The sequence below is a fragment of the Ornithorhynchus anatinus genome, chromosome X5, assembly GCF_004115215.2.
Source record: "Ornithorhynchus anatinus isolate Pmale09 chromosome X5, mOrnAna1.pri.v4, whole genome shotgun sequence".
NCBI classification, from domain to species: domain Eukaryota; kingdom Metazoa; phylum Chordata; class Mammalia; order Monotremata; family Ornithorhynchidae; genus Ornithorhynchus; species Ornithorhynchus anatinus.
Window position 1 is genome coordinate 3,657,120 of NC_041753.1, and position 24,233 is coordinate 3,681,352.

The window sequence follows — 24,233 nt, forward strand, 5'->3', positions numbered from 1 at the left end:
TTCCCAAGCGCTTAGTACAGTGCTCTGCATACAGTAAGCGCTCAATAAATACGAACGAATGGCTACGGTCCTTGTCTCTTACATGGTTGAGAATCTAAGGAGCATGGTATCCTCATTTTACAGATGAGAAAACTGAGGCCTAGAGAGATGAAGTGATTTTCCCAAAGTACACTGCAGGTGAGGGCAGAGCTGAAATGCAAACTCAGGTCTGTTTCCTGACTCCCAACTCATGTCAGGCCACATGCCCAGAGGTGTTCAAGAGGACACTTGTCTGTCCTCAAGGAGTTTAGAATCTAGCTGGATTCCCTCAGTAGTTGTGTGGTGTCCAACCTCGGAGAAACAGTAAGTTTTGGGATGGATAATTGGCTTGCCCTTGTGAGGTCTTTTTTTTTGCCATGAAAATGGCAGAAGGTATACCCCTGCTTACATGAGTCAGTGAGGATTTGGAGCCAGAAACAAAATTGAAGGTGTAGTAAAGAAAAATCATCGTCCCTGGGTGGGCTCGAACCACCAACCTTTCGGTTAACAGCCGAACGCGCTAACCGATTGCGCCACAGAGACATCCACAAGCTTCATTTTTGGGGATATCTTTAAATGTGGAAGAACGCATGGAAAAAAATTAAAGGATCAGGAATCGTTGCTTCTGGAGGTTGTCAAAGCTTTCTTCAGTCTCCCTTTTTCCGGCCTAAATAGCGGCACATTCTTCTACCCTTGCTTTTAAGCAAATTTTTAAAAATTGTGGGAGTCTTGGGATTTTCTCTTTAGAACGTTCTGGGAGTTTGATAGCATTGTTATTCATTGATAGCATTCATTCATCCATCCATCCATCCATCCATCCATCCATCCATCCATCCATCCATCCATCCATCCATTCATTCATTCAGTTATCCACTTATTCATCCATCCATCCAGGCCTATTTATTGAGCGCTTACTGTGTGCAGAGCACTGTAAGTGCTTGGGAGAGTCCAATATAACAATAACCAGACACATTCCTTGATAATAAAGACACTAATAACCACTTTGGAATGTCTCTTTTGGAAGAACCGAAATTCTAAAAAATCTATCACTCAGGTCCTCGTTAGTATAGTTGTGAGTATCCCCGCCTGTCACTCGGGAGATGGGGCTTCGGTTCCCCGACGGGGAGGTGAGTGATTTTGCTGCAAACACAGGTAATTTTAGTGCTTGGAAATCGGATGTCCAAGTACTACTATTAGCAAAAATTGTGGTATTTGTTATTAATAACAATAATAAAAATGATGGCTTTTGTTAAGGCTTAATAGGTGCCAGGCACTGTACTAAGCACTGGAGTGGATACAAGCGAATGCATGGTGGTGAATATTGAAGTCCTGTGAGTCTCAGTTGGGACAGGGATTGTGTCGAATCCCATAAACTTGTGTCTATCCCAGCACTTAGAAGAGTGCTTGACCCATAGTAAGCACATAATGAATGCAATTAAAACTAAAATAAAACCAAAAATCAAACAAAGCAAAGCAAACCAAAACCCAAACAAAAAGCCACAACAGCAATAGCGCTGATGTGGGAATTAAGAATTATCTGATGGGACCAAGGGACAGACTTTGTGTCTGGAAAATGGGGAATCCCATAAAAGTGGGAATTCCCCTAACCCTGATTCTCCCTCTTTGCGTTAGGAGAAATCTGGGATACAATGGAAGTGTTCTGGGAGTCCGTCCTGTAGGCCCCTGCTGGGGATACTCAACTGCCCTTCCTGGGGACTGGGGAGGGTGGGCTAGAGTATTTTTTTTAAATGGTATCTGTTAAACACTTACTGTTCTTTCTTTCTTTCTTTCTTTCTTTCTTTCTTTCTTTCTTTCTTTCTTTCTTTCTTTCTTTCTTTCTTTCTTTCTTTCTTTCTTTCTTTCTTTCTTTCTTTCTTTCTTTCTTTCTTTCTTTCTTTCTTTCTTTCTTTCGTATTTATTGAGCACTTACTATGTACAGAGCACTGTACTAAAAGCTTGGAATGTACAATACGGCAACAGATAGAAAACAATCCCTGCCCCATGACGGGCTCACAGTCTAATCGGGGGAGACAGATAGCAAAGCAAAACAGAACACAACAAAACAAAAAAAAGACAACATTATCAAGATAATTAGAATCAAGGGCAGGTACACCTCATTAAGAAAATAAATAGGGTAATAAGCAATATATACAAATGAGCACAGGGCCGAGGGGAGACGAAGGGGGAAGGGGGAGGAGCAGAGGGTGGAGACAGAGAAGTCAGGGAGAGGGAAGATGAGGAGCTCAGTTTTAGACCATGTTGAGTTTTAGGTGGCGGGCAGACATCCAGGTGGAGACGTCCAGGAGGCAGGAGGAGATACGAGCCTGGAGGGAGGGGGAGAGAACAGGGGAGGAGATGGAGATTTGGATGTCATCTGTGTAGAGATGATAGTTTAAGCCGTGGAAGCGAATGAATTCACCAAGGGAGCGAGTATAGGTGGAGAACAGAAGAGGGCCAAGAACTGACCCTCGAGGAACCCCTACAGTTAGTGGATGGGAGGAGGAGGAGGAGCCCGCGAAGGAGACCGAGAATGAATGGCCAGAAAGATAAGAGCAGAACCAGGAGAGGATCGAGTCCGTGAAGCCAAGTGTGGAGGAGAAGGGGATGGTCGACAGTGTCAAAGGCAGCTGAGAGATCGAGGAGGATTAGGATAGAGTCGGAGCCACTGGATTTGGCAAGAAGGAGGTCATGGGTGACCTTTGAGAGGGCAGTCTCGGTGGAGTGGTGGGGACGGAAAGCCAGATCGGAAGGGGTCCAGGAGAGAGTTGGAGTTGAGGAATTCCAGGCAGCGAGTGTAGATGACACGTTCTAGGAGTTTGTGAAAGAAATAGGCAACCGTTTACTGCACCATTCCAGCAAAGAGAGTTCTTCTTAGATTGTGAGCCCGTTGTTGGGTAGGGACTGTCTCCATTTGTTGGCGAATTGTATCTTCCGAACGTTTAGTTCAGTGCTCTGCACACAGTAAGAGCTCAATAAATACCGTTGAATTAATAAAGGCGATTGACTGAATGAATGAGAATTCCATGGCAAGTCACTAACGACTCATTATGGGCAGGGAACGTACCTGCTAAATCTGCTATATTGTAGTAATAATGATAATGTTGGCATTTGTTAAGCGCTGACTATGTGCCGAGTACTGTTCTAAGCGCTGGGGTAGATATAGGATAATCAGGTTGTCCCACGTGATTAATCCTAATCCCCATTTTAGATGAGGTAACTGAGGCACCGAGAAGTTAAGTGACTTGCTCAAAGACACACAGCTGACAGGTGTTAGAGTCGAGATTGGAACCCATGACCTCCGACTCCTAAACCCACACTCTTCCCACTGAGTCACGCTGCTTCTCCGTACTCTCATTCATTCATTCATTAGTATTTATTGAGCGCTTACTATGTGCAGAGCACTGTACCAAGCGCTTGGAATGTGCAATTCGGCACAGACACAAGCGCTTACTCTCCCAAGCGCTTACTACAATGCTCTGCATATAAGCGCTCAATAAATACTACTGGTGGATAGATTGATTCCCGAGGGAGAGGTCGGATTTTAGGGGCGCTGTCAGGGTAGCGCTGTGGGAGAGGAAACTCCTGGCTCTGAGGAGGTGGGTGGGTCTGAAAAGCACGTAGTGGAAGAGGCGGGGTTGGGACGAACTGGGGGCGGACCTCGTGTCTGCGGTGTTCAATCAGGTCCGCAAAAGCATATGATAAGGCAGTGGAGCCGCTTTCCGCCTTACTTTAGTAAAAAGGCTTTGTTTGCGCTGCTTCAATTCTGTTCACCACCATGTCAGGCCGGGGTAAGGGAGGTAAAGGGCTGGGGAAAGGAGGTGCAAAGCGGCACCGCAAGGTTCTCCGTGATAACATCCAGGGCATCACCAAGCCCGCCATCCGCCGCCTGGCTCGCCGTGGAGGAGTTAAGCGCATCTCCGGGCTGATCTACGAGGAGACCCGCGGGGTCCTTAAGGTTTTCCTGGAGAATGTCATCCGCGACGCCGTCACTTACACGGAACACGCTAAGAGGAAAACCGTCACCGCCATGGATGTAGTGTACGCGCTCAAGCGTCAGGGACGCACTCTGTACGGCTTCGGCGGCTAAACATCCAAGTCCAGTTCTGACCCCATAGCTCTACAAAGGCCCTTTTCAGGGCCACCCACCTTTTCACTTAAAGAGCTGAAACGATGCAAAACCACCAGGTAGAATGATGGAGCTTTTAATGGGGGGGAATGGAGTACGAACTAGTTAATTATTTCTAGTTCTTTCGCTAACGAGCCTATTTAGCTCGCTTCAATTTGCTCCTATTGCACCGTGAAACGCGTAACTCTTTGTTAAGATAGGCCAAGGCATGGTCCGTTATCCCCTGTCGGTGGACCCCGGCGGGGTGAAACCTGTTGGGCCTGCAGGTGGTTGAAAGCATAGGGAGTGTAGACGGTTAAAATCGGCGGAAGGCATTCAAGTGTTGGAAGCTATTGAACCCATGTAGACGTTGGTTTGAAAAACTCGGGCAGGGCAAGATCGCGGGTGCGGAGTGGAAGTTTTGGCCTCAAGTTACTTTGGGTACGTTTCCAAGGCCTAGGGAGGTGGGCAGAGGCCAACCAACCGAGTTAAGGGTTCAGAACAGTCTCTGGGCCACAGATGTAGTGGAATAGGATGCTTAAGAATCACGGGTATATCTCCCCACCTCTATTCACTGGATAGGGGGAAGATGGGAACTAGCGGCTATGATTGTGTCCCGAGAGGTAAGTGGTAGACCATCTTAGATCTCTGAAAGGCCAGTTCAGACAGCCAGATATATTGGCCTAGTGGAAAAGAGTATGGGCCTGAAAGTCATAGTACTTGGGTTCTAATCCCAGCACTGCCATTTCTCTACTGGGTGACTTGGGGCAGGTCATTTCCCTTCGCTGCAATAATTGTATTATTACCTTAGTAAGCGTTTAACCAATATAATTATCACCGTGTACCTAACACCAAGTGTGACCTGGTAGGCTTAAGCCCTGGGGTCCAATACCGGTTCCCCCACTTACCTGCTGTGCGACAAGGCACTTGACTGCAAATGCAGATTAAGGTGAGCTCCATATGGAACAAATTGGAGGTTCAACCGAAATTATTTTTTCTACAACAGCACTTTAGCTTTAATTTGAACAAGTACTCTAATGCTTGGATAGGTACAAATATAGGTATTCGTAAGCGCTCAATAAATCCGACTGAATACAGCCCCTATTTCGCATAGCACATAGACCAGAAGTAAAGTAATTGACAGGATACCATCCATCCATCCATCCATCCATCCATCCATCCATCCATCCATCCATTCATTCATTCATATTTATTGAGCGCTTACTATGTGCAGAGCACTGTACTAAGCGCTTGGGATGAACAAGTCGGCAACAGATAGAGACAGTCCCTGCCGTTTGACGGGCTTACAGTCTAATCGGGGGAGACGGACAGACAAGAACAATGGCAATAAACAGCGTCGAGGGGAAGAACATCTCGTAAAAACAATGGCAACTAAATAGAATCGAGGCGATGTACAATTCATTAACAAAATAAATAGGGTAACGAAAATATATACAGTCGAGCGGACGAGTACAGTGCTGTGGGGATGGGAAGGGAGAGGTGGAGGAGCAGAGGGAAAAGGGGAAAATGAGGGTTTAGCTGCGGAGAGGTAAAGGGGGATGGCAGAGGGAGTAGAGGGGGAAGAGGAGCTCAGTCTGGGAACGCCTCTTGGAGGAGGTGATTTTTAAGTAGGGTTTCGAAGAGGGAAAGAGAATCAGTTTGGCGGAGGTGAGGAGGGAGGGCGTTCCGGGACCGCGGGAGGAAGTGACCCAGGGGTCGACGGCGGGATGGGCGAGACCGAGGGACGGCGAGGAGGTGGGCGGCAGAGGAGCGGAGCGTGCGGGGTGGGCGGTAGAAAGAGAGAAGGGAGGAGAGGTAGGAAGGGGCAAGGGGATGGAGAGCCTCGAAGCCTAGAGTGAGGAGTTTTTGTTTGGAGCGGAGGTCGACAGGCAACCACTGGAGTTGTTTAAGAAGGGGAGTGACAGGCCCAGATCGTTTCTGCAGGAAGATGAGCCGGGCAGCGGAGGGAAGAATAGACCGGAGCGGGGCGAGAGAGGAGGAAGGGAGGTCAGAGAGAAGGCTGACACAGTAGTCTAGCCGGGATATAACGAGAGCCCGTAACAGTAAGGTAGCCGTTTGGGTGGAGAGGAAAGGGCGGATCTTGGCGATATTGTAGAGGTGAAACCGGCAGGTCTTGGTAACGGATAGGATGTGTGGGGTGAACGAGAGGGACGAGTCAAGGATGACACCGAGATCGCGGGCCCGAGAGACGGGAAGGATGGTCGTGCCATCCACGGTGATAGAGAAGTCTGGGAGAGGACCGGGTTTGGGAGGGAAGATGAGGAGCTCAGTCTTGCTCATGTTGAGTTTTAGGTGGCGGGCCGACATCCAGGTGGAGACGTCCTGGAGGCAGGAAGAGATGCGAGCCTGAAGAGAGGGTTAGGATTAAAAGTGAATATGGCTCTTTTTGAGATTATATGGGTGGCTCTGAAAAGAGCCTTTGGGTTCAGGGTGCGAGAAGGATCGCGGTCGTTTTACTTGGAGCTGGTGTACTTGGTGACGGCCTTGGTGCCCTCGGACACGGCGTGCTTGGCCAGCTCCCCGGGCAGCAGCAGGCGCACGGCCGTCTGGATCTCCCGGGACGTGATGGTGGAGCGCTTGTTGTAGTGCGCCAGGCGGGAAGCCTCGCCGGCGATGCGCTCGAAGATGTCGTTGACGAACGAGTTCATGATGCCCATGGCCTTGGACGAGATGCCCGTGTCGGGGTGGACCTGCTTCAGCACCTTGTACACGTAGATGGAGTAGCTCTCCTTGCGGCTCCGCTTGCGCTTCTTCCCGTCTTTCTTCTGCGCCTTGGTCACCGCTTTCTTGGAGCCCTTCTTGGGGGCGGGAGCGGATTTGGCGGGATCAGGCATATCAGGAGACTACAGACAGACCCACTTAGAGAACAATATTATTTCCTCTCCGGGGCTCTACCTTTATAGGGCTCACATGCAAATGAGGTTTTCTGGATTGCCCTTTCTGATTGGAGGAGATACTATTGTTTCGTATGCAAATAAGAGGATCCCAATGTCATCTTTCTATTGGCTGGGAGGACAAAGGATGCTCTGGCCAATAGAATCGCTCCCTTTGGATCCTTTCAAATTCTATAAGAAAGCTTAGCTCAACTCCTCACTCTACGTTTTTATTTTCTAGTAAACAAGCTTTGGATTTTATACTATTCGTCGCCATGTCTGGTCGAGGAAAGCAGGGCGGAAAGGCTCGGGCCAAGGCCAAGTCCCGCTCGTCCCGGGCCGGGCTGCAGTTCCCGGTGGGCCGCGTCCACCGGCTGCTCCGCAAGGGCAACTACGCGGAGCGGGTGGGGGCGGGCGTGCCCGTCTACCTGGCCGCCGTGCTCGAGTACCTGACGGCCGAGATCCTGGAGCTGGCGGGCAACGCGGCCCGCGACAACAAGAAGACCCGCATCATCCCGCGGCACCTGCAGCTGGCCATCCGCAACGACGAGGAGCTCAACAAGCTGCTGGGCAAGGTCACCATCGCCCAGGGCGGCGTCCTGCCCAACATCCAGGCCGTGCTGCTCCCCAAGAAGACCGAGAGCCACCACAAGGCCAAGGGCAAATAAATTCAAGAAACAACAACCTAATAAGAACAAGGACAGACAGCTTGAAACCAAAGGCTCTTTTCAGAGCCACCCACATTCTCACAAAAGAGCTGTTACTCTATCTCCAGTCATCTCTTAGGGGGCAGCCTTTTGACCACTGGTCCCTAGGTGTTTTCCAGGCAGTGAACTATCGAATTTTCAAAATCGAAGCTGATTTCTGTTCTGCAACCTGATAGTTGCATTCCTGCAATACCCCTTGTTAAGTGTGTATTATCAACAAGTGTTTTACCGAGGAATATGGGGTTTGGAGAAAAGTAGAAATGGGCCAACTTTCACCCTGTTGGAAGTTTAAGAAGGTTATAGAAAAATTATTATGGTCCTTGTTAAGCGTTTACTCTGCCCAACACTGGGGTAGATACAAGTTAGGTTGGATACAGTCCTGTTCGTTGACTCATTCAATCGTATTTATTGTGCCTCATCCCTTATCTGATCCCACTCAGGGCTCACACTCTTAATCCCCATTTTACAGATGAGGTAAATGAGACCCAGAGAAGCGAGGTGACTTACTTGCCTGATGTCACACAGCAGACAGTGGCAGAGCCAGGATTAGATTTCCTGAACCCCAGGCCGGTGCTTTCTCCACTAAACCATGGTGCTTCTCCAATCATCTTATAGAAGATAATCAAACCTTATAAAACTTATTTCTTGTCAGGTTTTCACCTTGTGATGATTCTTTCTCTGATAGCAGACATTAGTACCTAGTATGGAATCTCTTTTCCCAAACTAAGCTCCCGTTTTCCTCAGCTTCCCCCCGACCCAACCCTGCCCCAACTAGCTCGACTCCCATCCCTGCCCCACAACACTTATGTATATATGTACATATTTATAATCCTATGTATTCATATTAATGCCTGTTTTATTTTTTCTGATGTGTATAGATATTTCAAATTCTAGTTTTTTATATTGATGTTATTGATGCCTGTTTACTTGTTTTGATGTCTGTCTCCCTATTCTAGGCTGTGAGCTGGTTGTGGGCAGGGATTGTCTCTTTTTGTTGCTGAATTGTACTCTCCAAGCGCTTAGAACAGTGCTCTGGACACAGTAAGGGCCCAGTAAATATGATTGAATGAATGAATGAATGAATGAATGAATGAATAAACCATTTCCCACTTCTCCAAATGAAATTCTCAAAAGCAATCAACTTTACAAACTGAATGTGTATGTAATTGGTTCCTTTTCAATTGCGGACGCGAGTCTGCCCGAGATATCATTGCTGACTAAGCTGCAGCATGTTATACCCTACCTAAGAACAATTTAGAGACGATTTCTGATGCAGGAATTGTCACTCTTTATTGTATTGTACTTACCCAAGCTCTTAGTACAGTGCTCCGCACATAGTAAGTGCTTAATAAACGCAAATGAATGAACTGAATGAATGAATTGAAGAATCAGGTAGGTCAGGCTGCAGAGAAAGAGGAAAAGCAGCGATGTTTAGTGGAAAGAGCATAGGTTTGGGAGTCAGAGGTCATGGGTTCTAATCCCGACTCCGCCACTTGTCTACTGTGGGACCTTGGGCAAGCCACTTAACTTCTCTGTGCCTCAGTTACCTCATCTGTAAAATGGGGAATAAGGCTGGGAGCCCCAAGTGGGACAACCCGATTTCCTTGTATCTACCCCAGCGCTTAGAACAGTGCTTGACAGGTAGTGATCGCTTGACAAATACAATTACTATTATTATAAGGTGAAATAATAAGTGCAGGGGTTTGGAAATTCAATAACCCAAGAGACTGTCCAGCTGAAACCGGAATGAATGAGGAGAAGAATCCAAGCGGCTCACAAGGAGGGAATTTTAAATATTGCTGCATCCAAACGGGACGCGACGTTGTGAATAAAGCGCTTCCGCGCTAAGAGGATGACCCATCGTTTTTCCCCTATCTCTTCTGGGTGGTTGTGCTTTCTAGGTCATGGCTCGAACGAAGCAGACGGCCCGCAAGTCCACCGGGGGCAAGGCGCCCCGCAAGCAGCTGGCCACCAAGGCGGCCCGCAAGAGCGCCCCGGCCACCGGCGGCGTGAAGAAGCCTCACCGCTACCGGCCCGGCACCGTGGCGCTGCGGGAGATCCGCCGCTACCAGAAGTCCACCGAGCTGCTGATCCGCAAGCTGCCTTCCAGCGGCTGGTGCGGGAGATCGCCCAGGACTTCAAGACGGACCTGCGCTTTCCAGAGCTCGGCCGTCATGGCCCTGCAGGAGGCCAGCGAGGCCTACCTGGTGGGGCTCTTCGAGGACACCAACCTGTGCGCCATCCACGCCAAGCGGGTCACCATCATGCCCAAGGACATCCAGCTGGCCCGCCGCATCCGTGGCGAGAGGGCTTAAAGCCTCATCCAATTCGAACTGCAATACTCAAAGGCTCTTTTCAGAGCCGCTCACGTGTCCACAGAGGAGCTGTGATGTCACTACTGACCTTATTTTATTATTTACTCATACACTCAATCGTATTTAATGAATGCTTACCGTGTGCAGAGCACTTTACTAAGCGCTTGGAAAGTACGATTCAGCAACAAGTGAAGACAGTCTCTGCCTATAACAGACTCACAGTCCAAAAGGGGAGAGACAGGCATCAATATAAGTAAATAGAATTATAGAGGTCTACACATCATTAATAAAATAAATAGAATTATAAATATGTACATATAAACACGTGCTGGGGGGGGGGGGCTTGGAGCAAAAGCAAAAATGGCGTAGTCTGGGAAGGGCTCCTGGAGGAGGTGAGCCTTCAGTAGGGCTTTGAAGGGGGGGAGTGTGCTAGTTTAGAAGATGTGAGGAGGGAGAGCATTCTCTTATCCAGAAGGCCCGGGAAATAAGCAATGCCTAAAGCAGAGAATTGAAGGTATTCATTCATTCATATTTATTGAGCACTTACTGTATGCAGAGGACTGTACTAAGCGCTTGGATTGTACAAATCGGCAAGGGAGACAATCCCTACCCAACAACGGGCTCAGAGTCTAAAAGGGGGAGAAAGACAGCAAAAGAAAACAAGTAGTCAGGCATCAATACCATGAAGATAAGGAGAATCATAGATGTATACACATCATTAATAAAATAGAGTAATAGATAATATATACACGAGTGCTGAGGGGAGGGAAAAGGGGTAGGGCAGAGGGAGGGCGTAGGGGGAATGGGGAGCGGAGGAGAGGCAGAGGGAAAGGCAGGGCTCAGTCTGGGAAGGCCTCCTGGAGGAGGTGAGCTTTCAATAGGGTTTTGAAGAGGGGAAGAAAGTTAGTATGGCGAATGTGAGGAGGGAGGGCATTCCAGGAAGGACGTGGGCCAGGGGTCAATGTCGGGACAGACGAGAACGAAGGACCGTGAGGAAATGAGCGGCAGAAGAGTAGAGTGTACGAGGTGGGCAGTAGAAAGAGAGAAGGAAGGTGAGGTAGGAGGGGGCCAAGTGATGGAGAGCTTTGAAGCCAAGAGTGAGGAGGTTTTGCTTCAAGCTTAGGTTGATAGGCAACCACTGGAGGTTTCTGAGGAGGGGAGTGACATGCCCAGAGCGTTTCTGTAGAATTCTACTAATATGAACTCATCCATCCATCCGTCCATCCGTCCGTCCGTCCGTCCGTCCGTTCGTTCATTCATCCGCTTATGCATTCTTCCATCCAGTCCTATTTATTGAGCGGTTACAGTGTGCAAAGCACTGTAAGCGCTTGGGAGAGTCCAATATAACAATAAGCAGACACATTCCTTGATAATAAAGACACAATAACCACTTTGGAATGTCTTTTTTCGAAGAACTGAAATCTTAAAAAAAACCTCCTATTCACATCCTCGTTAGTATAGTGGTGAGTATCCCCGCCTGTCACGCGAGACCGCGGGTTCGATTCCCCGACGGGGAGATTAATTTTTCTTTCTTTTCCCTCTTCTGACATCATCAAACTTTCTACTCCATTCTAAAGCGACAGTATTCAGCGGGAAAGGATGGTGTTGAATGATTTTTACAGAAATTTTTTTTTTGGATTGATTTCAAAATGATTTGGGCTGCAACCCAAAATTAAAAAGAACCAATGCATTGGCCGGGAATCGAACCCGGGCCTCCCGCGTGGCAGGCGAGAATTCTACCACTTGAACCACCAATGCTACAGAAACAGCTTTTATGCATACCTTTTATCAAACTAAACCGTATAATAATAATAATAATAATGTTGGCATTTGTTAAGCATTTACTATGTGCCAAACACTGTTCTAAGCGCTGGGGGTAGATACAAGTTCATCAGTTGTGTCTCACTATGAGCTCACAGTCTTCATCCCCATTTTACAGATGTGGGAACTGCAGGCGCAGAGATCTGGATCTCTTGCCCAAGGTCACTGCCCAAGTCGCTTGCCCCAAGTCACACAGCAGACAAGCGGCGGAGCCGGAATTAGAACCATGACCTTCTGATCTTCACTCAAGGGAGTTCCCCATATCCATCTGCTTACATAAATTCAGATAGGAAAAGCAACAGGGGATATGTTAGCAACTATCCTTTATCAGTGGCTTTGCTCATAGTCAGTTGGATCGATTGAATCTAGACTGTAAGTTCGGTGTGGGCAGCGAATTTTTTTTTACCAATTCTGTTGTATTGTACTCTCCCAAGCGCCTAATACAGTTCTCAGTCAGTCTGTATTGAGAGCTACTGTATGCAAAGCACTGTACTAAGCTCTTGGGAGAGTCCAATATAACAGTTAGTAGACATGTCCCCTGCCCACTTCGAGTTTATAGTCTAGAAGGGGAGACAGGCATTAATATAAATATATACGGCTGATGATGACGTATATTAATGTGTTGTGGGGATAGTGGGTTATTCAAATTGTTTAGGGAGTTCAGATTCAGGCAGGATTTTGCCGGGGAGGGAGGATGTGTGGGCAATTGACTCGGGTCTCTCGACTGTGATTGTGGGCAGGGAATGTGTCTGTTGTTGTATTGGACTCTCCCAAGCGCTTAGTACAGTGCTCTGCACTCAGTAAGCGCTCAATAAATACAATTGAGTGAATGAATTAATGACTGCAGTGGGGAGAGAAGCAGGATGCACATACTTGGAAAGTTGTAGGATCTCAGTGTTTTGATTCTAGACAAAGCAGAGCAGGGGAGGGGCAGAAGTGTAAGGGTGGCTAGCCAACAGAACTAGAAGGTTTAAACATTCTGGTTGGGGGTAGGTTTTTTTCATGGTATTTTTTAAGCTCTTACTATGTGTCTAACATCCTGGACTAGGTACAAGTTAATAAGTTCGGACACTGTCCTTATCCCTCACAGGGGTCACCGTCCACGTAGGAGGGTATTTAATCCCCATGTTACGGTTGAGGAAACCGAGGCACAGAGAAGTTAAACGCCTTGACCAAAGTCACACAACAAGCAACTGACAGATCCGGAAATAGAACCCAGGTCCTCCAACTCCCGGGCCGGGCTCTTTCAACTAGGAAGAGGATCGTTAATTATTTGTTAAGCGCTTTACTATGTGCCAGGCACTCTACTAAGCATCAGGGTAGATACAAGCTAATCAGGTTTGATGTAGTCCAAGTTCTACTTGAGGCTCCTTTTTTTTTTTTTAAAAAAAAGGTACATTTACTGAGAGCTTACTATGTGCCAGGCACTGTACTAATCCCGGGAGTCGATAAAGCTAATCAGGTTGGATACAGACGCTGTTCCACATAGAGCTCACAGTCTCAATCCCCTTTTACGGATGAGGTAACTGAGACGCAGTTAAGTGATTTGTCCAAGGTGACATAGAAGATAAGGGGCGGAGCTGGGATAAGAATCCAGGTCCTTCTGACTTCCAGGCCTAGGTGGTCTCCAGTCTTTATCCTCATTTTATAGGTGAGGGAATTGAGATCCAGGAAGGTGAAGTGACTTACCCGAGATCACACAGCAGGTATGTGGTGGAGCTGGGGCAAGAATCCAGGTCCTCTGACTCCAAGGCCCATGCTCTATCCAGTGAGACATCCTGCTTCTCCTCTGGCATCGCCGGAATGCGTTACGGGAGCTCTCCTCCTCTAGGAGTACTTCTCAGGTTAATTGTTTCTTCTCCCCAGGTAATATCCTTTCTACTACGATCTCACCTCTTTAGCTTTTCCAACCACACAACCCCTTTGCTCACGAAGGAATGAATGAATGAATGATGGTATTTGTTAAGCCACAAAGCAAGCGCTTACCAACAAGCATCAAAACAAAAGGCTCGCCAAAATATTAAGGCCTCCCCGTCGGGGAATCGAACCCCGGTCTCCCGCGTGACAGGCGGGGATACTCACCACTATACTAACGAGGATGACTTTATAAGAAAACCTGAAGTTGTGCTCCTTCACAAAAGCATAGGAAGGCAAACAGAACAATCAGGATCGCTTTGTAACAATTAGCCTTAGTGCGGGATGCTAAATCGAGGTTGATATTAGCATCTAATGCGGCCTCCTGGGTTAGTTTGTTCACACTAGCGGAGAAAGATCCCTTAGTGACAGGGTGGGAGCTCGGATAATTTCAACGGACGAGGGCAAGGCTTTAGGTTTAGCGTTTGCCGGGATAGCCACCAATCAAGCAATCAATCGTATTGACTGAGGGCTTACGGTGAGCAGCGCTCTGCACTAAGCGCATGGGAGCATACAATAAAACACAGTAGAATCGTTTCCTGGCCGCAAAAAGCTACAGACCAGAGGCTCAGGGGAGGAAGCAGCAGAGGACGAATGCTTGAAAAATCCTTGGTTCATAGTTGTTTACAATTTAGAAAAGGAGATTCCATTGTGTGTAAGGGGAAAAAAAAAATTTCCTTCCCTGACCGGGAATCGAACCCGGGCCGCGGCGGTGAGAGCGCCGAATCCTAACCACTAGACCACCAGGGAAACTTACCTATGCATTTCGTACAGAGCATATCATGCAAAATGTCAATGCCGCCCACAGAATCCAGATAAGAAAATCAAGCTTAAGGCAGGAGTTTCTATGAAAGCGAAGCGGTGAACAAATGAATTGGATCCGCCTCAGCAATGGAGATTGCCTTGAGAAGCAGCATGGCCAGATGGCAAGATTCCGAGCCTGGGCAAGAGTACGAGCCTGGGAGTCACAGGACCTGGGTTCTAACTTCAGCTCTCCCACGCGCCTGCTGGGTGAGTTTGGGCAAATCGCTTAGGTTCTCTGTGCTTCACCTTCCTTAGCTGTAAAAAAGAGTCTAAATCCTACTACCTCCCATCTAGACTTGTGAGACCCAACTGTATTCACCATGATCACCTTGAATACATCCAAGTGCTTGGCACATAGTAAGCACTTAACAAATACCACAGTAATTATTATTATTAACAAATACTATAATAATAGATATTCGCGGTAGGAGCCCACCCCCTAGCGCCCAATTCTATATTAGCCTTTTGTTTCTGAATTTCCCGCCCTCCCAAGTCTTGTTTCCCGCCTTCGGTAGTTATTTCTTTAAGAACGCTTCCCAACAATGTTAATCCCTTAATGGAGAACTTTCAATTCCCCTAGGAACTGAACCGAGTGAATTCGGACCGATCCTGGGTGGGGGCAAAAGTGGTCACAGTAAATTTTTTAAGAAATAACGCATTAAAATTTCCTTCCCTAAAAGGCAAAGTAGGCATTTGCCACCCTTTTAAGCAGCCTCCGTCTTACTCTAACACACGAAAGCTTAAAATATTTAAGTAGGAAGTTATTATTCAAACGGGGCAAATGAAACCCACTGGCTGACCTCAAGAGCAGGACTTGCTTTAAATATTCCCCCCACACAATAATTTGGAAGTCAAACAGAAGCGATAAAGCTCTTTTGAGACGGTGTGGGTGGCTCTGAAAAGAGCCTTTGGGTTCGGAGTGCGAAAAGCCTCGCGGTCGTTTTACTTGGAGCTGGTGTACTTGGTGACGGCCTTGGTGCCTCGGACACGGCGTGCTTGGGCCAGCTCCCGGGCGAGCAGCAGGCGCACGGCCGTCTGGATCTCCCGGACGTGATGGTGGAGCGCTTGTTTGTAGTGCGCCAGGCGGGAAGCCTCGCCGGGCGATGCGCTCGAAGATGTCGTTGACGAACGAGTTCATGATGCCCCATGGCCTTGGACGAGATGCCGTGTCGGGGTGGACCTGCTCAGCACCTTGTACACGTAGAGGAGTAGGCTCTCCTTGCGGCTCCGCTTGCGCTTCTTCCCGTCCTTCTTCTGGACTTTGGTCACCGCTTTCTTAGAGCCCTTTTTGGGGGCTGGAGCTGATTTGGCTGGTTCAGGCATACCGAAAATCTTAATTTAATTAGCCAATGGAGAAAATAGTGTAGCCAGCTCCCGGCGGTCCGGTATTTATAGGGAGTGTATGCAAATAAGGTTTTGTCTATACTTTCTTTTGATTGGAAGAAACTGGGTTAACTTGTATGCAAATAAGGGGATTCGAAAGCTGGCTTTCTATTGGCCAGTATGATAATGAAATCTAACCAATCAAAAGACTTCGTTTGCCTACCTATACGACCTATAAAAGCACCCGGTTAGAAGCAGGTTTTTTTTTTTAGCATTTTCTACTTGCCGCTAGGAAGAAAAGTCTTATCGCTATGTCTGGTCGTGGAAAGCAGGGCGGAAAGGCTCGGGCCAAGGCCAAGTCCCGCTCGTCCCGGGCCGGGCTGCAGTTCCCGGTGGGCCGCGTCCACCGGCTGCTGCGCAAGGGCAACTACGCGGAGCGGGTGGGGGCGGGCGCGCCCGTCTACCTGGCCGCCGTGCTCGAGTACCTGACGGCCGAGATCCTGGAGCTGGCGGGCAACGCGGCCCGCGACAACAAGAAGACCCGCATCATCCCGCGGCACCTGCAGCTGGCCATCCGCAACGACGAGGAGCTCAACAAGCTGCTGGGCAAGGTCACCATCGCCCAGGGCGGCGTCCTGCCCAACATCCAGGCCGTGCTGCTGCCTAAGAAGACCGAGAGCCACCATAAGGCCAAGGGCAAATGAAGTCCTTATTTATCCTGTGTCTAATTTAAAAAAAGCTTCTGAAACCAAAAGGCTCTTTTCAGAGCCGCCCACACTCTCAGATTAAGAGATGAAGCACTTGCCGTGGCAGTTTTCAAACCTATATATTCCAAGCCCCAACCTTTCCAAAGAATAGGGGTCTCACGTACAGGAAATCAAACGCTAGGCTTGTAGCTTTCAGGTCGGGGGACGGTGGGGATTTATTTGGACATTCCCTAATTTGTGCGTTGTTTGCCTTTATTTCTAATTATAACAATAGTGGTATTTAAGAGCTTACTATTTGCTGAGCCATGTTCTAAGGGCTGGGGTTAGATAGCGCAATCAGGTTGTCCTACGTGGCACTCATCTTAATCTCCATTTTACAGATGAAGATGAGTTAACTGGGGCACAGAGAAATGGCTTTCCCCAAGTCACACAGCTGTCAAGTAGCGGAGCTGGGATTAGAATCTTTATGGGAAAGGTTACATAAATCTCTCTTCAGAATAGTTTTTTCAGTTTTAAAAAAGCTATATATGCATTGGCTCAACAAAAATTGAGAACCGAGTTCAACACTGGTTTTCCCGTGGAAGGGAGGCCCTGAAACGTTTCCTAAAATCATCCAATCCCGTCTCAACGCGGGCTTTTCAAATGGTAAATGGATACTCCCCCCCGTTTTGGGGGGCATTGAGGTCTGACCGCGGGCAGGACGTTTCTGAAAGTTGATAAAGTTTTAGAAAAAAGTTGGCTGGGAGGCGAGTAAGATCTGGTTATCTTTAAGCGTGCAGTTTTTCATGGTGGGAAAGTAAAGAAGAACGTAGGTCGGCGGGTAAGAAAACCCACGAGCAGTTAAAATGACTAACGAGGAGATAAAAAGGGGAGAATAGGAAGGAATGACGCCTAAGCCAATCAAAAAGCGGCGTCTATGATCCTTGAAAGGATTGGGGCGGAGGAGCCAATTGTCTGTTTGGGCGGGATTTTCGAAATTTGCTGACCAATGAGGAGAGGGCTAGTTCTATAAATAGGAGAGGCCAAGGCGCCTCTTTCTATTTCTCTTTCGAGCTTCTGAAGTGATTTTGCTTGTTGGTTATGGCTCGTACGAAGCAGACGGCCCGCAAGTCCACCGGCGGCAAGGCGCCCCGCAAGCAGCTGGCCACCAAGGCGGCCCGCAAGAGCGCCCCGGCCACCGGCGGCGTGAAGAAGCCTCACCGCTACCGGCCCGGCACCGTGGCGCTGCGGGAGATCCGCCGCTACCAGAAGTCCACCGAGCTGCTGATCCGCAAGCTGCCCTTCCAGCGGCTGGTGCGGGAGATCGCCCAGGACTTCAAGACGGACCTGCGCTTCCAGAGCTCGGCCGTCATGGCCCTGCAGGAGGCCAGCGAGGCCTACCTGGTGGGGCTCTTCGAGGACACCAACCTGTGCGCCATCCACGCCAAGCGGGTCACCATCATGCCTAAGGACATCCAGCTGGCCCGCCGCATCCGAGGCGAGAGAGCTTAAATCTTTTCCACTTTGCTCTAGTAACACCAAAGGCTCTTTTCAGAGCCACCCATCTACTCATTAAAGAGCCGTTACATTAAAGAAACAGTGAAACGTACTGATCCAGCTATGTAAGTAAGAAACGTAGTGGAGTGGTTCTCCTTGGATGTCCAACCTTGTATCATGGCAAAGGCTTAAGCACCATGGGAACTTATTTTGGGCAGGGATAGATTTGATGTAATTGTCCTCTCTCAAGTGCTTTGCACACAATAAGTCCTCAATTAGTTAAGGCAGTAGTGTGAGTGGAAAGAGTTCCTACTTTGCCCCATGTTCTTTGTCACTTTGCCCAGGTTACTTAACTTCTGTGCCTCAAGTTACTATATCTAAAGTGGTGATAAAGACTGAGCCACAGGTGGGGCAGTCCCTGATTACCTTGTATCTGTTCCACTGTTTAGAACAGGACGGTGTTTGGGAGCCCTCCCTCTGTTCTTTCCTCCCCCCACCCAGCTCCACAACGTTAGTGTTTGGGTGTTTTTTTTTTTTATTTTGAGGTTTCTTTTTTCCAATTAAGGGGTGTCCCAATTAATAAGAGATCCATCAGAGACATGTAGGTGCAGGGTTATTAGGGACCTTAATTCTCAATTGTTTTGCTCTTGCCCCCTCATTCCTGAGAGCTGATCCTCTAGTCTGTAAACTCACTGTGGGCAGGGAATGTGTCTGTTATACTGTCATACTGTCCTCTCCCAAGCACAATGTTCTGCACCCGGTAAGTTCTTGATGTCTGTTTCCTTATTTGATTTCTCCCTACTTCAAGACTGTAAGCACGGAATGGGCAGAGATTATCTCTCTTTTATTGCTGAATTGTACTTTCCAAGCACTTAGTCATTTATTCAATTGTATTTATTGCATGCTTACTGTATGCAGATCACTGTACTAAGAGCTTGGGAAGTACAATTTGGAAATAAAGAGAGAAGCCCTGCCCACATAGGGATTACTGCCTAGAAGGGGGGAGACAGACTTCAAAAAAGTAAACAGGTTGCAATACAAATAAATAGAATTATAGATATATACACATCAATTCAAATAAACAGACTTCAATACAAATAGAATTGTAGATATATACAGATGTACATAAGTGCTGTGGGATGAGGAGAGGGGAGTAGAGCAAAGGGAGCAAGTCGAGGCGACCCAGAGGGAAGGGGGATTTGAGGAAAAGGGGGGCTCATTCTGGGAAGGTTCTTGGTGGAGGTGAGCTTTCAGTAGGGCTTTGAAGGGGAAAGAGTGATTGTTTGGCAGATTTGAGGAGGGAGGGAGTTCCAGGCCAGAGGTAGGACGTGGGCCCGGAGTCGATGGCAGGACAGATGAGAATGAGGCACAGTGAAAAGCTAGCACCAGAGGAGCGGAGTAAGCGGACCGGGATGGAGAAGGAGAGAAGGGAGGTGAGATAAAAAGGACCAAAGTGATGGAGAGCTTTGAAGCCAATAGTGAGGAGTTTTTGTTTGATATGGAGGTTGATAGGAAACAACTGGGGGAGTGACATGCCCAGAACTTTTCTGTAGAAAGATAATCTCTCCTAGACCCCCTCCAATCTGGCTTCCGTCCCCTCCACTCTACCGAGACTGCTCTCTCTAAGGTCACCCATGACCTTCTTCTTGCCAAATCCAATGGCTCCTACTTCATTCTGATCCTCCTTGACCTCTCTGCTGCCTTTGACATTGTCGACCATCCCCTCCTCCTCCATACCTTATCTCACCTTGGCTTCACGGACTCCGTCCTCTCCCGGTTCTCCTCTCACCTCTCTGGCCGGTCATTCTCGGTCTCCTTCGCCGGAGCCTCCTCCCCCTCCCATCCTTTAACTGTCGGAGTTCCTCAAGGGTCAGTTCTCGGCCCTCTTCTGTTCTCCATTTACACTCACTCCCTCGGTGAACTCATTCACTCTCACGGCTTTGACTCCCATCTCTACGCAGATGACACGCAGATCTACATCTCCACCCCTGTCCTCTCCCCCTCCCTTCGGGCTCGCATCTCCTCCCGCCTCCGGGACGTCTCCACCCGGATGTCGGCCCGCCACCTAAAACTCAACATGAGCGAGACCGAGCTCCTCATCTTCCCTCCCAAACCCGGTCCTCTCCCAGACTTCTCTATCACCGTCGATGGCACGACCATCCTTCCCGTCTCTCAGGCCCGCGATCTCAGTGTCATCCTTGACTCGTCCCTCTCGTTCACCCCACACATCCTATCCGTTACCGAGACCTGCCGGTCTCACCTCTACAATATCGCCAAGATCCGCCCTTTCCTCTCCACCCAAACGGCTACCTTACTGTTACGGGCTCTCGTTATATCCCGGCTAGACTACTGTGTCAGCCTTCTCTCTGACCTCCCTTCCTCCTCTCTCGCCCCACTCCGGCCTATTCTTCACTCCGCTGCCCGACTCATCTTCCCGCAGAAACGATCTGGGCCTGTCACTCCCCTCCTTAAACAACTCCAGTGGTTGCCTATCGACCTCCGCTCCAAACCAAAACTCCTCCCTCTAGGCTTCGAGGCTCTCCATCACCTTGCCCCTTCCTACCTCTCCTCCCTTCTCTATTTCTACCGCCCACCCCGCACGCTCCGCTCCTCTGCCGCCCACCTCCTCGCCGTCCCTCGGTCTCGCCCGTCCCACCGTCGACCCCTGGGTCACGTCCTCCTGCGGTCCCGGAACGCCCTCCCTCCTCACCTCCGCCAAACTGATTCTCTTTCCCTCTTCAAAACCCCACTTAAAACTCACCTCCTCCAAGAGGCGTTCCCAGACTGAGCTCCTCTTCTCCCTCTACTCCCTCTGCCATCCCCCCTTTACCTCTCCGCAGCTAAACCCTCATTTTCCCCTTTTCCCTCTGCTCCTCCACCTCTCCCTTCCCATCCCCACAGCACTGTACTCGTCCGCTCAATTGTATATATTTTCGTTACCCTATTTATTTTGTTAATGAATTGTACATCGCCTCGATTCTATTTAGTTGCCATTGTTTTTACGAGATGTTCTTCCCCTTGACTCTATTTATTGCCATTGTTCTCGTCTGTCCGTCTCCCCCAATTAGACCGTAAGCCCGTCAAACGGCAGGGACTGTCTCTATCTGTTGCCGACTTGTTCATCCCAAGCGCTTAGTACAGTGCTCTGCACATAGTAAGCGCTCAACAAATACTATTGAATGAATAATCAGGGCAGCAGAGTATGGACTGAAGTGGGGAGACACAGGAGGTTGGGAGGCAAGAAAGGAGGCTGATGCAGTAAACCAGTTGGGATGGGTTGAGTGATTGTACTAACATGGTAGTGGTTTGGATGTAGAGGAAAGGGCAGATCTTGGCGATGTTGCAAAGGTGAGACCGGCAGGTTTTGGTGACGGATTAGACGTGTGGGGTGAATAAGAGAGCAGAGTCAAGGATGTCACCAACTTTGCAGGTTTGTGTCATGGGTAGGATGGTTGTGCAGTCCATGATGATGGGAAAGTTAGGGAGAGGACAGGGTTTGGGAGGGAAGATGAAGAACTCTGTCTGAGATTTCTGCACACAGCAGGTGCTCAATAAATAGGAGTGAATGAATGAATGCATAAATACGTTCAGTTAATTTAATTGATAGATACTTAGACTGTGAGCCCCATGTGGGGCAGGGAAGGAATATGTCCGACCTGACTACCTTATATCTACTCCAGCACTTAATCCAGTGCTTGGCACATAGTAAACACTTCCAAATACTGCAGTAATCATCAACACCTGTCACAGAAAAGAATCAAGAATCCCTTTTAACCTTGCGATATAAAAAGCGAAGCGTTGCCATCAGTGTGGCTGTGGTTACCTCTTTGGGGTTGTCTCCTGTTCTAGACTGTAAACTCACTGTGTGCAGGGAATGTTTCTGTTTATGGTTATATTTTGCTCTCCCAAGTGCTCAGCACAGTGCTCTGCACTGAGTAAATAGTCAATAAATACGATTGACTGACTGACTGACTGACTCCAGTTTTAGAGGGGGTGATGGTCTTGGGTGGGGAGGAGTGCCTGGACTTTAGCTCCTTCAGAAGCTGTGACTAGGAGGTTACAGAGATGATGATGATTTGGGAGAAGTCAGTTTGCTTTTTTTTTTAATGGTACTTGGTGCTTACTATGTGCCAGGCACTGTAACAAGAGCTGTGGTAGATACAAGATAAGCAGGTTGGACACAGATCCTGTCTCACGTGGGGTTCACAGTCAAAGTTAGAGGGAGGAAGATTTAATTCCCAGGTGAGGTCACTGAGACATTTAGAAGTTAAGTGACTTGCCCAAGGTCACAAACACAATTTGGTCTAGCTGGCCTTAGAACCCTTTAACCCAGGACTGCGGTCTTACCATTAGGCCTTACTGCTTCTGCTCCTTCTCAGTCCCACTCCTCCACTGCCATGGTAACCCTTGTAGGAACAGGGCAGATACTCTTCCCAGAGTCAGAATGTCCATTATTCAAAGGCAGTCTAATAATCATAAAATGAAAAAATAAATAAAACCCCTCTAATCAAAATTTAAGTGGCCCCCCCTCCCCTAATGAAGTCTACGGATTGCTAACCCCAACCCCCGTAGCAATAATGTATAATATATAATAACATATGATATAATATATAATGATTATTATGATAATAAACCAACTCAGAGCTACTGGGGCATATAGGAAAGGGAGTTTTGCTGCAATCTATATTGAATCAACCTCAGTGGCTCAGTTTCCTCACCTGTAAAATGAGGATTCAGAACTTGCTTTCCCTCCTATACTTACTGTACTCTCTCAAGGGCCTAGTTCAGTGCTATGCACACATTCCCGGGAGTCGAATAACTCAATCCCCTTAGTAATAGCCATAATAATAATGCTATAGTTATTATAATATGATGCATTATGTAAGAATTTGTAATATATAATAATTATAACCGCAACCCCCTTAGTAATAATAACTGTTATTATAATCATCAATAACCCAATCCCCAATTAAGTTGAGGATGGGGGGGCCGGATTGATGACCCCAACCCCCCCACTTGAGGTGAATAAGGTGAAGAAACGTTTTTTAGGCAGAGGAGGGGGAAATGGAGTCCTCAGATGAAGAGCCAATCAGAGGCGAAAGAAGCAATGACATAATATCAGGTGGTGTCTCTGTAGTTCTCAACGAGGTCGATCTCTTGGCTATATAAGCACGGCTGAGCGGCTTCTAGTTTACTCATTAGAGGAGGATTAGAGAGGGCATCATGTCTGGGCGCGGGAAGGGTGGTAAGGGGCTGGGGAAAGGCGGTGCTAAGCGGCACAGGAAAGTGCTCCGCGATAACATCCAGGGCATCACCAAGCCCGCCATCCGCCGCCTGGCTCGCCGCGGGGGCGTCAAGCGCATCTCTGGTCTCATCTACGAGGAGACCCGCGGGGTGCTCAAGGTTTTCCTGGAGAACGTGATCCGCGATGCCGTCACCTACACGGAGCACGCTAAGAGGAAGACTGTCACCGCCATGGATGTGGTCTATGCGCTCAAGCGCCAGGGTCGCACTCTGTACGGCTTCGGCGGCTGAGCTGTAGGAGCTCTTCTCAAAACCACAGCAAAAACCCAAAGGCCCTTTTAAGGGCCGCCCACTTTCTCAAGCAAAGAGCTGGAACATTCTTGAAGGTTGTGGAGGGTATTTCAGTAAAACGAAAAGGGGATTGGGCTGAAGTGCGTGTGTTTAAAAGCTTACTGTGTGCGAGGTGCTGAGGTGAACCCAAGCAAGATTGGGTTAGGTAGTAATCTCAATGCCCGTTTTACAGATGAGGTTCGGCTAAGTTTCAGGGTCACGCAGTAAACAAATGGGGGGGGGGGTGGGGTTAGAACTCCCAAGCCCGTGCTCTTTCGGGAGTGGGGACTAGAGCCCATTACCTAACTCCTATGTTTTCCTAGTAAGTAGGGAATGTGCTCTCATAAAGGATGAATTAAAACCCTGTACCCCATTAACATGTAGTTATCCCAGACTGTTGGTCGATCAAGAAAATTGCAAGAGGGAGTGACCGTGTTTGCTCACGTCCGCTGGGGAAGCAGGAAAGTTCAATAAGAGACTCGAGAAATTACTGATTTCTTTTCGTATATTGTAAAATCACTGGCTGTTTTTCCTAAATTGGAAACTCCGGAAAGGAGTGAAGACTCTTATGACAG

The 24,233-nt window shown here is 48.4% G+C and overlaps 3 protein-coding genes, 4 non-coding genes and 1 pseudogene across 7 annotated transcripts; 3 read left to right on the forward strand and 5 right to left on the reverse strand.

The window, feature by feature from the left end:
* Positions 1–487: 487 nt before the first annotated feature.
* On the reverse strand, positions 488–561 carry TRNAN-GUU. Its single transcript has one exon. It is a non-coding gene; the product is annotated as a tRNA-Asn (tRNA).
* A 3,206-nt stretch (positions 562–3,767) lies between these two features.
* On the forward strand, positions 3,768–23,678 carry LOC100080645 (annotated as a pseudogene).
* LOC100089126 (histone H2B type 1-O) lies at positions 6,544–7,009 on the reverse strand. Its single transcript, XM_001511875.3, has one exon. The coding sequence runs from the start codon at positions 6,976–6,978 to the stop codon at positions 6,598–6,600; it is 381 nt and encodes a 126-aa protein (XP_001511925.1). The 5' UTR covers positions 6,979–7,009; the 3' UTR covers positions 6,544–6,597.
* Positions 7,259–7,718, forward strand: LOC114808002 (histone H2A type 1-like). Its single transcript, XM_029055176.2, has one exon. It carries the CDS (start codon positions 7,293–7,295, stop codon positions 7,683–7,685), a length of 393 nt encoding a protein of 130 aa, XP_028911009.1. The 5' UTR covers positions 7,259–7,292; the 3' UTR covers positions 7,686–7,718.
* On the reverse strand, positions 11,726–11,797 carry TRNAG-GCC. The gene has a single exon. It is a non-coding gene; the product is annotated as a tRNA-Gly (tRNA).
* On the reverse strand, positions 13,888–13,959 carry TRNAD-GUC. The gene has a single exon. It is a non-coding gene; the product is annotated as a tRNA-Asp (tRNA).
* On the reverse strand, positions 14,453–14,524 carry TRNAE-CUC. Its single transcript has one exon. It is a non-coding gene; the product is annotated as a tRNA-Glu (tRNA).
* LOC100080622 (histone H2A type 1) lies at positions 16,202–16,605 on the forward strand. The gene has a single exon (XM_001506251.4). It carries the CDS (start codon positions 16,213–16,215, stop codon positions 16,603–16,605), a length of 393 nt encoding a protein of 130 aa, XP_001506301.1. The 5' UTR covers positions 16,202–16,212.
* Positions 23,679–24,233: the final 555 nt, after the last annotated feature.

Bases quoted from the DNA above. Each gene is read 5' to 3' on its own strand.
- LOC100089126 (XM_001511875.3), bottom strand. From the start codon at position 6,978: ATGCCTGATCCCGCCAAATCCGCTCCCGCCCCCAAGAAGGGCTCCAAG.
- LOC114808002 (XM_029055176.2), top strand. From the start codon at position 7,293: ATGTCTGGTCGAGGAAAGCAGGGCGGAAAGGCTCGGGCCAAGGCCAAG.
- LOC100080622 (XM_001506251.4), top strand. From the start codon at position 16,213: ATGTCTGGTCGTGGAAAGCAGGGCGGAAAGGCTCGGGCCAAGGCCAAG.